Source organism: Rana temporaria, chromosome 9 (genome assembly GCF_905171775.1).
Source record: "Rana temporaria chromosome 9, aRanTem1.1, whole genome shotgun sequence".
In the NCBI taxonomy this organism is placed as follows: Eukaryota; Metazoa; Chordata; class Amphibia; order Anura; family Ranidae; genus Rana; species Rana temporaria.
In genome coordinates this window covers 128,808,285-128,820,910 of record NC_053497.1, presented here as the reverse complement: position 1 = coordinate 128,820,910, position 12,626 = coordinate 128,808,285, and the positions used below count along the sequence as shown (strand labels likewise).

The 12,626-nt window shown below is 44.4% G+C and overlaps 1 protein-coding gene across 1 annotated transcript; it reads left to right on the top strand.

The window, feature by feature from the left end:
* Window positions 1–3,905: 3,905 nt before the first annotated feature.
* On the top strand, window positions 3,906–11,328 carry PHPT1 (phosphohistidine phosphatase 1). Its single transcript, XM_040324483.1, has 3 exons — window positions 3,906–4,101; window positions 6,834–6,961; window positions 9,631–11,328. The coding sequence occupies exons 1-3, from the start codon at window positions 3,960–3,962 to the stop codon at window positions 9,721–9,723; spliced, it is 363 nt and encodes a 120-aa protein (XP_040180417.1). The 5' UTR covers window positions 3,906–3,959; the 3' UTR covers window positions 9,724–11,328.
* Window positions 11,329–12,626: the final 1,298 nt, after the last annotated feature.

Below are 12,626 nucleotides of genomic sequence, written 5' to 3'. Positions count from 1 at the left end.
AAGACTTGTGCCGGGAAAAAAAAATGTTTTAAAAAAATTCAAAAGCGATGCGGGAAAGACGGGTATACCTTTACATGGTGTAGTAAGTTTACACTTTGTAAAAGGTGCACTATCTTTGCGACGGCAAACTAACACTTGCGGCGAAGTAACGACGGGAAAAAGTTTCGTGGCTCGCCGTAACTGCTAATTTGCATACCCGACGCTGGTTTACGACGCAAACAACCCCCAGCGGCGGCCGCGGTACTGCATCCTAAGATCCGACAGTGTAAAACTATTACACCTGTCGGATCTTAGGGATATCTATGCGTAACTGATTCTATGAATCAGTCGCATAGATAGAAACAGGGATACGACGGCGTATCAGCAGACACGCCGTCGTATCCCTTTTGTGAATCTGGCCCATTGTGTTTTTTTTTTCAAACTTGTCCCTCTTTTCTGAATCTGCGTATCCAGCTCATTTGCATATGCTACGCTGAAATCAACGGAAGCACCACCTAGCGACCAGCGTAAATATGCAACTAAGATACGATGGCGTAAGAGACTTACGCCAGTCGGATCTTAGCCAAATTTTGGCGTATCTTTCTTTCTGAATACAGAAAGAAGATACGGCGGCGCAGCTTTGAATTTACGCAGCGTATCAATAGATACGCCAACGTAAATTCTTGCTGAATCTAGCCCATAGTGTTTATGCTGAACTCTGGACCCTAAAACATTTTATTTTATTCAGTTACCACAACAGTTATAAACTCACCTTGTGTGCACTAAATGCCTTTGCAAACCCTGATATTACCTTGTAAAAGTAGCAGATACGTCACCACTATGCTGTGCAAAAAGCAAAGCTTTGGGAGGGACCCAGCAGGCTCCACCCACTGCAGGCCGTCTTTAGAAAACTACAGGATTGGGCGGAGACAAGACCAGTCACCTCACACAAGGAGAGAATACAGCAGTGACCGGTCTTTCTTACAGGGAACTCCTGTACAGAGGCAAAGTTTCACACTGGATTACTGCACAGATCTAGAAGAAGACACACATGCATCCTATTTGGACAATATTTGTTCATCCTAGAGTGTAGCTTTAACTGCTCGCTGACTGGCGGGGGGCTCATCCAGGAACCACAACGTACCTGTACATCACAGCGAACTTACTGGTTTAAGGTCTGATCTGTGCTGTGATTGGACAGTTTGTCAGCAAGTTACATCATTGGATGTATACCTGATGATCGGCTGTGGCCAATCACGGCACAGAGATCTGTGTGATTGTACACAACACGCAGATTCTGGATGTATTTCTCCCTGCTTTCAGTTACCATTCAAAACCTGAAAGCAAATAGACACCCATTCAGATCTGTAAGTAAAAGCAGCACACATACACTTGTTAGGCACACAGTTACCCCTTGATTGCCCTCCTGATCACTCCTCTCACCCAGCCATTGTCATTAGTAGAGCCTACAGCATACCTCCCAACTTTTTGAGATGGGAATGAGGGACACCTATCAGCAAAAGTATGCAGGCATAGGACACACCCCTTGTCACGCCCCCTTAAAGGGGAATTGTACAAAAAATTAAGATTAAGATTAATTAAACCCACAAGTGTTTTTTTTTTACCACTACTATTCCTTTATATTGGCTTTTGGAATTTATGAATGCAGCAATTTGGAAATCAGGTGAAAGATTTAGCACAGGAAAACACTTTTTTGATAGATAAATAGTGCATTTTATATACATCAGACCAAAATGAGGAGGAATGAGGGACAGTCCCTCAAAATCAGGGACAGTTGGGAGCTATGCATACATACAGTATTGCTGAATTATTGTGTGTGTGTGGGGGGGGGGGGGGTAGCTCGGCAGCGGGTGTGTGCGACCCCCCCCCCCCCCCCCGGATGGGTTCACTACACAACAATTGGGCACAGCAAACAGAAGGTGTGGTTTATTTGCACTATATACAATGGTCCAAAAACAGCAAAAGAAACATGAAAATAAATCCTGTGAGAAAAAATGATGTGGTCCAAGGCACCATAGGTAAATGGCCTCCATCCCAAATTTGAACAGAAAAAAGAGAGATTTTGGTCAGCAGGACTTTAACCACTTAAGGACTGCCTCCTGCACATATACGTCGGCAGAATGGCACGGCTGGGCACATGTACGTAGAGGTACGTCCTGTACTAGTACCCAGCCGTGGGTCGCGGGCGCGTGCCTGCGACCCGGTCCGAAGCTCCGTGACCGGGACCCGATCGCCGCTGGAGTCCCGCGATCGGTCCCCGGAGCTGAAGAACGGGGAGAACCGTGTGTAAACACGGCTTCCCCGTTCTTCACTGTGGCGGCTGCATCGATCGTGTCATCCCTTTTATAGGGAGACACAATCGATGGAGTCACACCTACAGCCACACCCCCCTACAGTTGTAAACACAATTCAGGTCGCACATAACCCCATCAGCGCCCCCTGTGGTTAACTCCCAAACTGCAACTGTCATTTTCACAATAAACAATGCATTTTAAATGCAGTTTTTGCTGTGAAAATGCCAATGGTCCCAAAAATGTGTCAACATTGTCTGAAGTGTCCACCATAATGTCGCAGTCACGAAAAAAATCGCTGATCGCCACCATTAGTAGTAAAAAAAAAAAAATGAATAAGACTGCTTTTTGCTATACATCTCTCGTTCCAAGTCCTGAACTAACCCCCCCCCCCCCTTTTTTGTTGGAACTCAATTAAGCAATACTGTATATCGTGCATGCTTACTCCGCATGGTGATTGGCCTCATTTAAAGTCCCGCTGACCAAACTCTCTTTTTTCTGAAAATAAATCCTTGCCAACTTGGCCACTTACCACACACAGGTTTCCCTGGCTATCAGCTAGGTACAGCCTTGTGCTGCCCCAGCACCTATTTCCCTGTTACAGAGGCTTCCCACACAGGCAGAGTGCATTTTCTAGCACTGATCACTGGATTAGTGTCACTGGTCCCCGAAAAGTGTCAGTTAGGTATCCGATTTGTCCGCCACAATAGCACAGTCCCGCTAGAAGTCCCTGATCGCCGCCATTACTAATAAAAACAATTAAAATAAATCCCATAGTTTGTAGACACAATAACTTTTGTGCAAACCAATCAACATACGCTTATTTTTGTTTATAGTGTAAAAAATAAAAAACGCAGTGGTGATCAAAGACCAAAAGAAAGCTCTATTTGTGGGGGAAAAAATTTAATTTGTGTACAGCCTCGTACGACCGCGCAATTGTCAGTTAAAGTAATGCAGTGCGGTATCGCAAAAAATTGGCCATGGCAGGAAGGGCGTAGAAGTGCCCGGTAGGCAAGGAGTTAAGGAAAAATACAAGGTATTCTGTGAATGATGCTGTAGCGAGCAAGCAACCGCCTGTGGTTGTTATTCAGCAGGGCAGCTGTTCCTAATGGGACCCGGAAAGCAGCGGCGTTTACGGTAGATCTACTATGGTGATTCTCCGCTTCCACGGCGATCCCATGGGTATAGCATATGCATATCTACATTGATCTAAGCTGGACCAATGTAACTATGCAATAAAATCCGTACCTAGAGTTCAGCTTGAAGGAGAGAACAGAGTGATGACACCATCAGTCTGCAGCTTCTCTTTTACTAGCCAATCACAGGCCAGCGAGATGGTTGGGCGGTGACCGTGCTGTAAGAGAGGTCAGGTCCCCAGGCTGACTGTACTGTGTAAATCTAAAGACTGAGCAGACATAAATACAAATATGTTGGTCAGTAGAACAGCTCCATCATATTTATTTCCGTCACTGCTGTATTTAGCGCTCTGATTTCAGCTTTAAAATCAGCTCACTAGCACATCTCTATGGCAACGCTGAGCGGAAGTGAGGTTTCCCCCTTGTTCAATCCTGATTGGCGGGACGGTATTATGTCTGGCTCCAGCGTTCTCATTGGGCAGCCGGTCTGATAGGGCGGGGTGATTGGTGATTGGACGCGCAGGAGGCAGTCATGGCTGAGCTGGAGAAGGTCCCGCTGGTGGATATAGACCCAGACGGCACCTTCAAATATGTGCTGATACGAGTCAGCTACAGAGAGGGGCTGGAAGACCACAGGGACATCGTGAGGGGATACGGCTGGGCGGAGTACCACGGTGAGAGCAGGGCGCCATCTTTCCCGAGGGCTGCCATACCTTGGATAGCCACGCCCCTAGAGTAACACGTGCTCGGGAGCTAGACCTGAGCGGAGAGTGACGTCAGTGTGGAAAGGGGACCTGGCTGTCACCAGGGAGTCTTACCTGACAAGTGTCATTGTTCCCAACAAATAAAATACATTGTATTGGACTATTCCAGGGAGAGTCACTTCTTTAGCACAACCCCCCCCCCTTCATCCTTGTCCCTCAGACCTTTCCTGTGCTGGCCCAGCTCCTCCACCCCTGACCTCCCTACATAACCTTCTATGTAGCTGCAGGGTGAGAAGCATAGGAAATACTAGAGTGGGGTCGCCATACACTTTGCAACCGAACCATGCAATCAGATTTAGCAAAACTATGTGATATGTGGCCCAGCCTAATCAATCTGTATCCACTAGGACTGCATTGATTTACTGTACTGATGGGCAGTGATATGTGGTAATGAGAGGTGACACTGCTGAGGGGGCACTGGTGGGACTGCCCTGATTATCAGTGTAGATGTCCCTTTTAACAGAAGACGATTATCGGCTCCCCTCTCCTGATTGTACAGTATATACCGCACAAACGCTTATGTGAGGAAACCTACAGCATGCTGCATTTTTTTTTTTTTTCACTGTAATGCACAACTGATTAGGGGTCGACCGCTATAGTATTTTTAGGGCTGATACCATACCAATTTTTAAGGCCACATTTCAGGCCAATAGCTGATATCAGGTGCCGATAATTTGTTGATTTGATTTATTTTTTACACTTTTTTTTTTTTCCTTTTTTTATTATCACTTTTATTTCTGTCACAAGGAATGTGACAGTGATAGTGACAGGTCCTCTTTATGGAGGAATCGGGACCCCAAACCCCTGCTCTTCACTTGAAAAATATTCAAAACAAGAACTTGGCGCAATATCGGTACGTTTTTGGCCGATTGAAAAATTAGAATTTCGCCCCCCCCCCCCCCACCACCAATGGATGGAAATGTAGTTTAAAGCGGTTCTCCACGCTGGAAAAAATAAAATAAAAGTCAGCAGCTATAAAAACTATAGCTGCTGACTTTTAGGCCCCTTTCACATTAGCGGACCGTTCGTCCGTTTATTACAAGTCCGTTTACTGACTTGTAATGCATCCCTATGGGATCGCGTCCGTTAGCGGATGGAGCATCCGCTAACGACCGCAACCATCTGCGTCCTTCAGGATCCGGTTTTTCGGACGGAAGAAAACCCTATTTTTCTTCCGTCCGGCGGAACAGATCGGATGAAGACGGACAGACGGTCCGTCTTCATCCGATTCCCCATAGGGGAGAGCGGAGAAGAGACAGGGCGGTCTCTGCACAGTGTGCGGGGACCGCCCTGTCCGCCGACAGCTCAGTGGGGATTACGGAGGATCCCCGCTGAGCCGACGGAAACACACGGAGTGGACACAAAAACGGTCCGCTCCGTGTGAAAGAGGCCTAAATCACTTCTTGACTGCGCTATAGCTGAATGACGGCAATCAGCGCAGTTTTCCAGTTCTGGTAGGGCATCTATTGATGATCTCCCAGAACCACGCCCCCTGTGGCCGGCTCTGTGATCGTTGTGTCCTTCAGGGTAAAGGGCCAATCAAAAAAAAAGAATGAAAAACAGTGGTAGACTCGGGATAAAATCTTCTTCTAAAAATTGACTGACCAAAACCAATCGGTGACCCTTTACCATGTGATCAGCAGTGTCCAATCACAGCTGATCACAATGTAAACATACTTGCCGGTTATCAGCATTCCTTTCCTCATGCGCTGTGACAGCGCCGGTAACCAGCAAGTGTGACATCTGCACATCATGTCACTGATCATCGGTTTTCTGATGATCAGTGCAGCAACAACCGTGCCCACCAGTACTGCATATCACTGCAGCCTGATCAGCGTACATCAGTGAAGTGTTTGTTTGTTTAGCAAAAAAAAAAAGTGGTGATTAAAGCGGAGTTCCACCCAAAATTGGAACTTCCGCTTAACCCACTCCTCGCGCCCTTACATGCCACATTTGGAATGAAATTTTTTTGGGGGGTTAGTGGGGGCTTCAGGAGGAGTGGGACTTCCTGTTTCACTTCCTCCTTCTGCCGAGGGGCATCGTAGGCGAATAGCTTAATCGCCTGGGACACATGACAGGTCCCAAGGGATCGCCTGTCCAATGAGAGAGCGTAGAGCCGCTCGCGCATGCGCAGTGGGTGCCCGGCCGTGAAGCCGAAAGCTGTCACGGCCGGGTGCCCACACTTAGGATGAAGACGCCGGCCGGGGAGGGGGTGAGAGGAGCGGAGCCGCAGTCGGCGCGTCGCTGGAACGTGGAGCAGGTGAGTGTGTGTTTATTAAAAGCCAGCAGCTACACTTTTTGTAGCTGCTGACTTTTAATAAACACAAAAAATGCCTGGAACACCCCTTTAAATACCACCAAAAGACCACTCTATTTGTGTAAAAAGAGACATTTTGTTTGGGTACAGTGTTGCATGACTACACAATTCTCTGTCGTCCAAAGTGCAACAATGACCTGGGCAGGAAGGGGGGGGGGGTAAAAGTGCCCAGTAGACAAGTGGTTAAATTCGATTTCTCTAGAATCTGACGATCATTATTGTCTTGTTCATAAAAGGTTCTCATTGTTGAATATGTGCCATGTTCCCCTCCTTTATCACATTAGTTTATTATTCTAAAAAAAATGACACTGTGCTTTGTTTGCAGCTGACATCTATGACAGAGTGGCCTCGCAGATTGAGAAGGGCCGCGTGCTGGACTGTGAGTGCCTGGGAGGAGGCCGAATTTGCCATTCCAGTGGCAGCAAGAAGATCCATATCTATGGCTACTCCTTGGTAACTGAATATATGGATAGATGAACTATTCCTGTCTCTTTACATCATTTAACAGATTACTTAATTTTCTTTCCTTCCACCACGGGAGCTTTCCAGGCTATAGCCACTGGTCAGATTTCGCATGTAGAAAAATCTGACAGGCTGGTTGTACCCAAGTTTGATGAATGGAATGACTTTGGTACAATCAGCCTGCTCATACATGGATCAAATTTCGGCTGATCCCTGCTGAACTTGTCTAATTTCGATCCATGTATGGCTGGCTTTATACAGACAAATGCTTTTGCTTCAGAGTTCTGTCATATAAAGTGTAAAGGATGAGGGCACCACAACATATGATTTATTATTCTTGATAATGGCTTGGTAGGTAAATACAATGCGTTTCAGGGGCAAACAACTTTCCCTTTATCAGGGCTCGAATGCTGGTCATTGTGGGCAAAGGATGAAGAATTGGCATCCACACTGATATTATACTTATCCTTGATCCTTCACTCCGATTGTCCAGTATTTCCCCTGGTCACCACCAGCATTAAAGCCCTGATAAAAGCAGAGTTGTGAACCCGTGAAACACACTGGAATGCCCTGCTGATCGTTTATCAAGAGTAATAAATCCAGGCAGCGCCCAGAGGCGATTCAGTTCGCATGTGTTGCGCTTTACAAGTTTCTCACTCACTCAGGCAGGCCGTGCATGCACGGAACATTCCCCATTCATTTCCATCAGGCGGTCTTCAGTTGTTGGCAGTTGTTTATGATACATAGTGCTTTAGGAAATTGATTTGTCATCAAGTTACTGCCCCAGTGTGAAAGGGGTCTATGTGCAGTATTTTTAGTGGTGCTATACCATCAGAATTGCGGCGGTATTCGGCCACTAGCGGTGTGGTATTAGCCCCCGCTAGCGGTTGAAAAAGGCTTAATACCGCCCGTAATGCGCCTCTGCAGAGGCGCATTGCCGGTGGTATTACCGCGGTGTGCCATTGTTTTCAATGGGAAGGAGCAGTATACACACCGCTCCTCTCACTGCTCCTAAAATGCGGCTTGTTGGAGATATTTTTTTTTTTTCTCCCACCAGCGCATCGCCTCAGTGTGAAAGCCCTCAGGCTTTCACATTGAGAATGCTGGGGCAGGAGTATTTCAGGCGTTATTTATGTGCTATTTTTAAAGCTAAAACGCCCGAAATACTCCTCAGTGTGAAAGGGGCCTAAGGGGTCAGATCTTCTAGTTGTTGTAAACCCTTACCTATACCCAGTGAAGTGACTGGCATCAGGTGATACACAGAGATTAAACAAATCCTCATACATAAATTGTACCTGGTTATCTGCAGACTTCTCTTCGCTACATACGTTCAAAGTCCAGAATTTATAAAGCTTGTTTGAGATGTCAGGGAAAAAAAGGGGACAAAGAGCTGAAGTCACACTCTGCAGAGCTTAGTGAGGAGAGCTGATTGGAGGGAATGGACACCCATATTATTATAATTTTTTTATAACATGGTCCCTTTTTTTTTTTATGTAACCATCCCTTGTGACTATTGCTGTCACAAGGGATGTTTACATTTAAAAATAAATTAATAAAAGGGGTCGTGCTAAAGAATTTTTTTTTTTTTAAGAAGCCTTCCTCTGCCCCACTGTGCCTTAAATTTGTAAGAAGGCTCTTTCCTGTGGAAGTCTAATAGAATTATGGCATTTTTTATTAGTAATGGCGGTAATCTGCGTGCTTTTTTTTTTTTATCGGGACTGCGACATTATGGCAGACATATTGGACACTTTTGACACATTTTTGAGACCATTGGCATTTATACAGCGATTAGAGCTATAAAAATGCACCGATTACTGTGTAAATGTTGCTGGCAGGGAAGGGGTTAACACTAGGGGCGATCAAGGGGTTAACTGTGTTCCCTAGTGTGTTTTCTAACTGTAGGGGGGGGAGGACTCGCTATAAGAGATGACAGGTCGTGGTTCCCAGCTTGTAGGAACTCATGATCTGCATCTCCTCTCAGAACAGGGATGTGTGCGCGTGTGTGTGTATGTTTGTCCGTGAACTTGGTATACATACACACGGTTTTCAGCCAACAAACACGAACGTAGTGACGTAATAGGCACACTACTTGTTTTTTCTGCTCTTTACCGCCACCCTTTGGGCAACTTCTGCTATTGTTGTCTGATCTTTAGCATTTGGTTCCGAGCATGCGTGTTTGTACTTTGGACTTGTGTACACACAATCGGATTAGCCGACTTAGGCCATTAGTTGCCGGAAAGTTTGTCTGTTCACACAGCAAACGTTTGTCCGATGAAAAAGCGAAGAAGTTTGTCAGATGGAGCATACACACGGTCGGATTGTCTGCAAAAACCTGATCGTGTGTACGGGCCTTTACACCCTCGCAGTGCAGATCTCCATTACAAGGTTGTTCTTTGTGTAAAACCTGGAGTTGAGCTTTAACGTAAACATCTACTCCAGGCAACTATTCTATGCTAAGATTGGTAGTTTTGCATAAAGTGCTGACCCAGGCTGACACATAAATGTAATATTCTGTATGTAGCCTGCAATAGTGGATACAGAAGAAACTTTACAGCAGTATACCGTAGAAAATGTGGTTGTAGTCTCTGGATAGCTTTATATTTCGATTTTGTCAAAAGATTTCATAAAACACTAACCGCACATTCTCATCCTTTTTGTAGGGTTTTGGTCGGGCCAAGCACTCTGTATCTATGGAGCTGATCAAGACAAAATATCCAGACTATGAGGTCACCTGGTCAGATGAAGGATACTAATGAGACTTCCAATGACCCTACAGGACTCCAAGGCATGGCGTTGCTGGTCTGAGGCCAGAACGGCACAGGAGATTTTAGGCTTCTGCTACTCCTCGGTGATTACCCACATGGTGGACACTTCATATTTTTTGCTCCCCATTGTTACAGTGGTTTGTAGATGAGGTCATTCTCATTACAGGTTAACTCGCACGGTAATATAAAATTAAAGTAACATTCCAGCCTAACACTAACTAGTCTTAAAAATGTTCTCTCCCCTTCTGCCACCTATACAGCCTGACCTATGGTAAAAAAAAAAGTCTATACTTACTTATTTTCAGTCTGCTCATTTTAGGACTAGTGATCCCCTGTGTTATTGAGTCTACAGGAGAATGAAGGGAGCACTCTACAAGGAGCTGTGACATCCCTCATAGGCTCCCATGTCCAGGCTGTTGTCTGTGCTCCATCCTCTGAGAAGATGGAGCTGGTAATCATGTGACTGGCCCGAAGCAGGCTCAAAATAGGTAAGTACACAGACCTTTTTTGCTTAGGTTTGGTAGCAGAAAGGGGGGGAAACATTTTTAAGATTAGTTGGTGTTAGGCTGGAATTGTACTTTAAAGGATAAGTTCACCTTTTTTAAGTACAGTATGTTTCACCTATATTTAGGGTGTAATGTGTAACATGCTCCAGACCTGCAAACCACCCACCCACGCCTTGTGACAGCGGGAAAGGGCTCCTCGCCTCGCATCTCCTGCCATATTTTGAAAATGGCGTGGCTGTGTGGGTCTCTGCCAGCCCAGCTGCGTCATTCACTCACCGGAATCCGCGAATGAGAAAACTACAAGTTACGTCTGCCACTATGGCAGATGGCTTGTAGTTCTCAGTGGGCCATCAGCTTGCTGATTAGCACACTGATAATCCATTCACACTACCCACAGCTCTGTAACGGAAAGTCCATACAGAGAACCGAGCTAAAGACAGTGTGTGAAGGAGCCTGACATTATAATTGCAATTTGCTGAGGCTCCTGTGAAAAAAAAATTAAATAATAAATGCACATTTTTTCATTCAAAAATATATGCATTTATTTAAAAAACGTGAACTTGTCCTTTAAAAAATACTGTACTGTACTAATTGTAGAAGCAACAATTGCTGACTTGTTTGTTTAAAATTCTTAATTCCTGGCTGTCATACTGAACTGAATATGGAATTCAGAAATTCTTATCTCAGACTTTCTAATCTGCATGTTTACTCCAAGCTGGCAACTACAAAAATTTTGAAGCAAAAGATAACTAGAATTTTTAGACTGAAGTCGGCAATGGAAACCTACTTTGTTTTTCTCGGGTAGGTTTACTAATATTTACTGTGGTCATATTGAATATGGAATACAGAAGCCTATTGAGTGTAGGCCTTCCTTCTGCCCACATAAGGATAATGTATTTTCACATAGTTGTATGATGGTGTATAATTTGCCTGAACAATGGGAAAGCCATTTTATTGGCTGAACATTCAAAATTACTCATATTTGTGATTGCCAAAGTACCACTGCAGACTAAAACCTGGCAAAAACAGTTAGTGTTTTTTTTTTTGTTTTTTTTGTTTAGCCAGCAGGCTGAATGGGGAAAAAAAATCCTCCATATACCTCCATCCACACAATCAAGATGTATTGTATTCTGACAGCTGCGCCCGCCACCATCAGAATACACTGATCAGTGGTTGCAGCCATTTTTCTGCAGTCACCGATTTGGGATAAAGGTTCCAGTACATCCGTTTGACAGAAATCAATCAAACCATTACCTTCTGTCAAGCGGGGACCGCCATACACTGATCATAATTCAGCCAGTCCCTGCTGATCTGGCTCAATTTTGATCAGTGTTTGGCCAGCTTTACTGTTTGCTTAGATCATGTCATCAGATAAATACTGCCAAATACATTGATAGATGTATTTTTTCTGCCTTGGCGTTAAGTGTCATCCTATGGTAACACAGAGCCCTCTAATGCCACAAAACGTCAATTTTCATGTGCATTTCCTGTGTAAATAAAATAATCTGTAAACATCTTGGTAAACATGTGTTATCTTTACTGCTATTCGTGTGCAATTTGAACAGGGGGAGAGTTTACATTTACTGATGATCACCTGTCAAAGCAGACCCAAAAAACTGATTACAATTGAATACATATGACTGAACTGCTTTCCTTGCTAACATATTTAATCCTCCTTGGCCAATGATTTGATTAATACACCTATTAACACTTAAAGCATTTAAAAGTAAGAAAATTAAATGAAGCTTGCACTAAAGAGCTAACATTGCAGAAAGACCTTGTGTCTGAGCCATTATGCTGATCCAAAAATACTATATTTATCAAGTGGGCATCTGTTGAGCTGGCAGGAAGCCTTCCTCTGCCTCACTGTGCCTTAAATTTGTAAGAAGGCTCTTTCCTGTGTAAGTCTAACATATGTTTTTATTGAATTCTGCCCATGTTGTCATGAGATTAGTTGTCGGTAATCCCATTGGTGCAGAGTTCTGAAAGGCAATTCATGTGTTTTTTTTTTTTTTTTTTGTATAACTCACGCACACAAAGTTTTTGGTATCCCGTACCTTTGCCTTCCTTTTCATAACAAATTTGTATCTGCTACTCCCCTGTACTCCCAAAATGTAAATAAATATTGTTTAGTTGGAATAGAAACGATCATAGTTTGCTTAAAGGATAAATTCACCATTTTAGAACATGTCATTTATGTTAGGGTGGAACATGTAACATGTTTTCCGAATGCTGCAGCTGCTTTCAGATCCCCTTTCTCCTTGTGACTGCAGTATGGGGGATAAGCTACCTGTACTAGCTGTCACTTTTTGAAGAGAGCGTGGACGTGCCTCACTCATTTACAGAGTTCTTTAAATGAATAAATTACTGACATCCTTTACCATG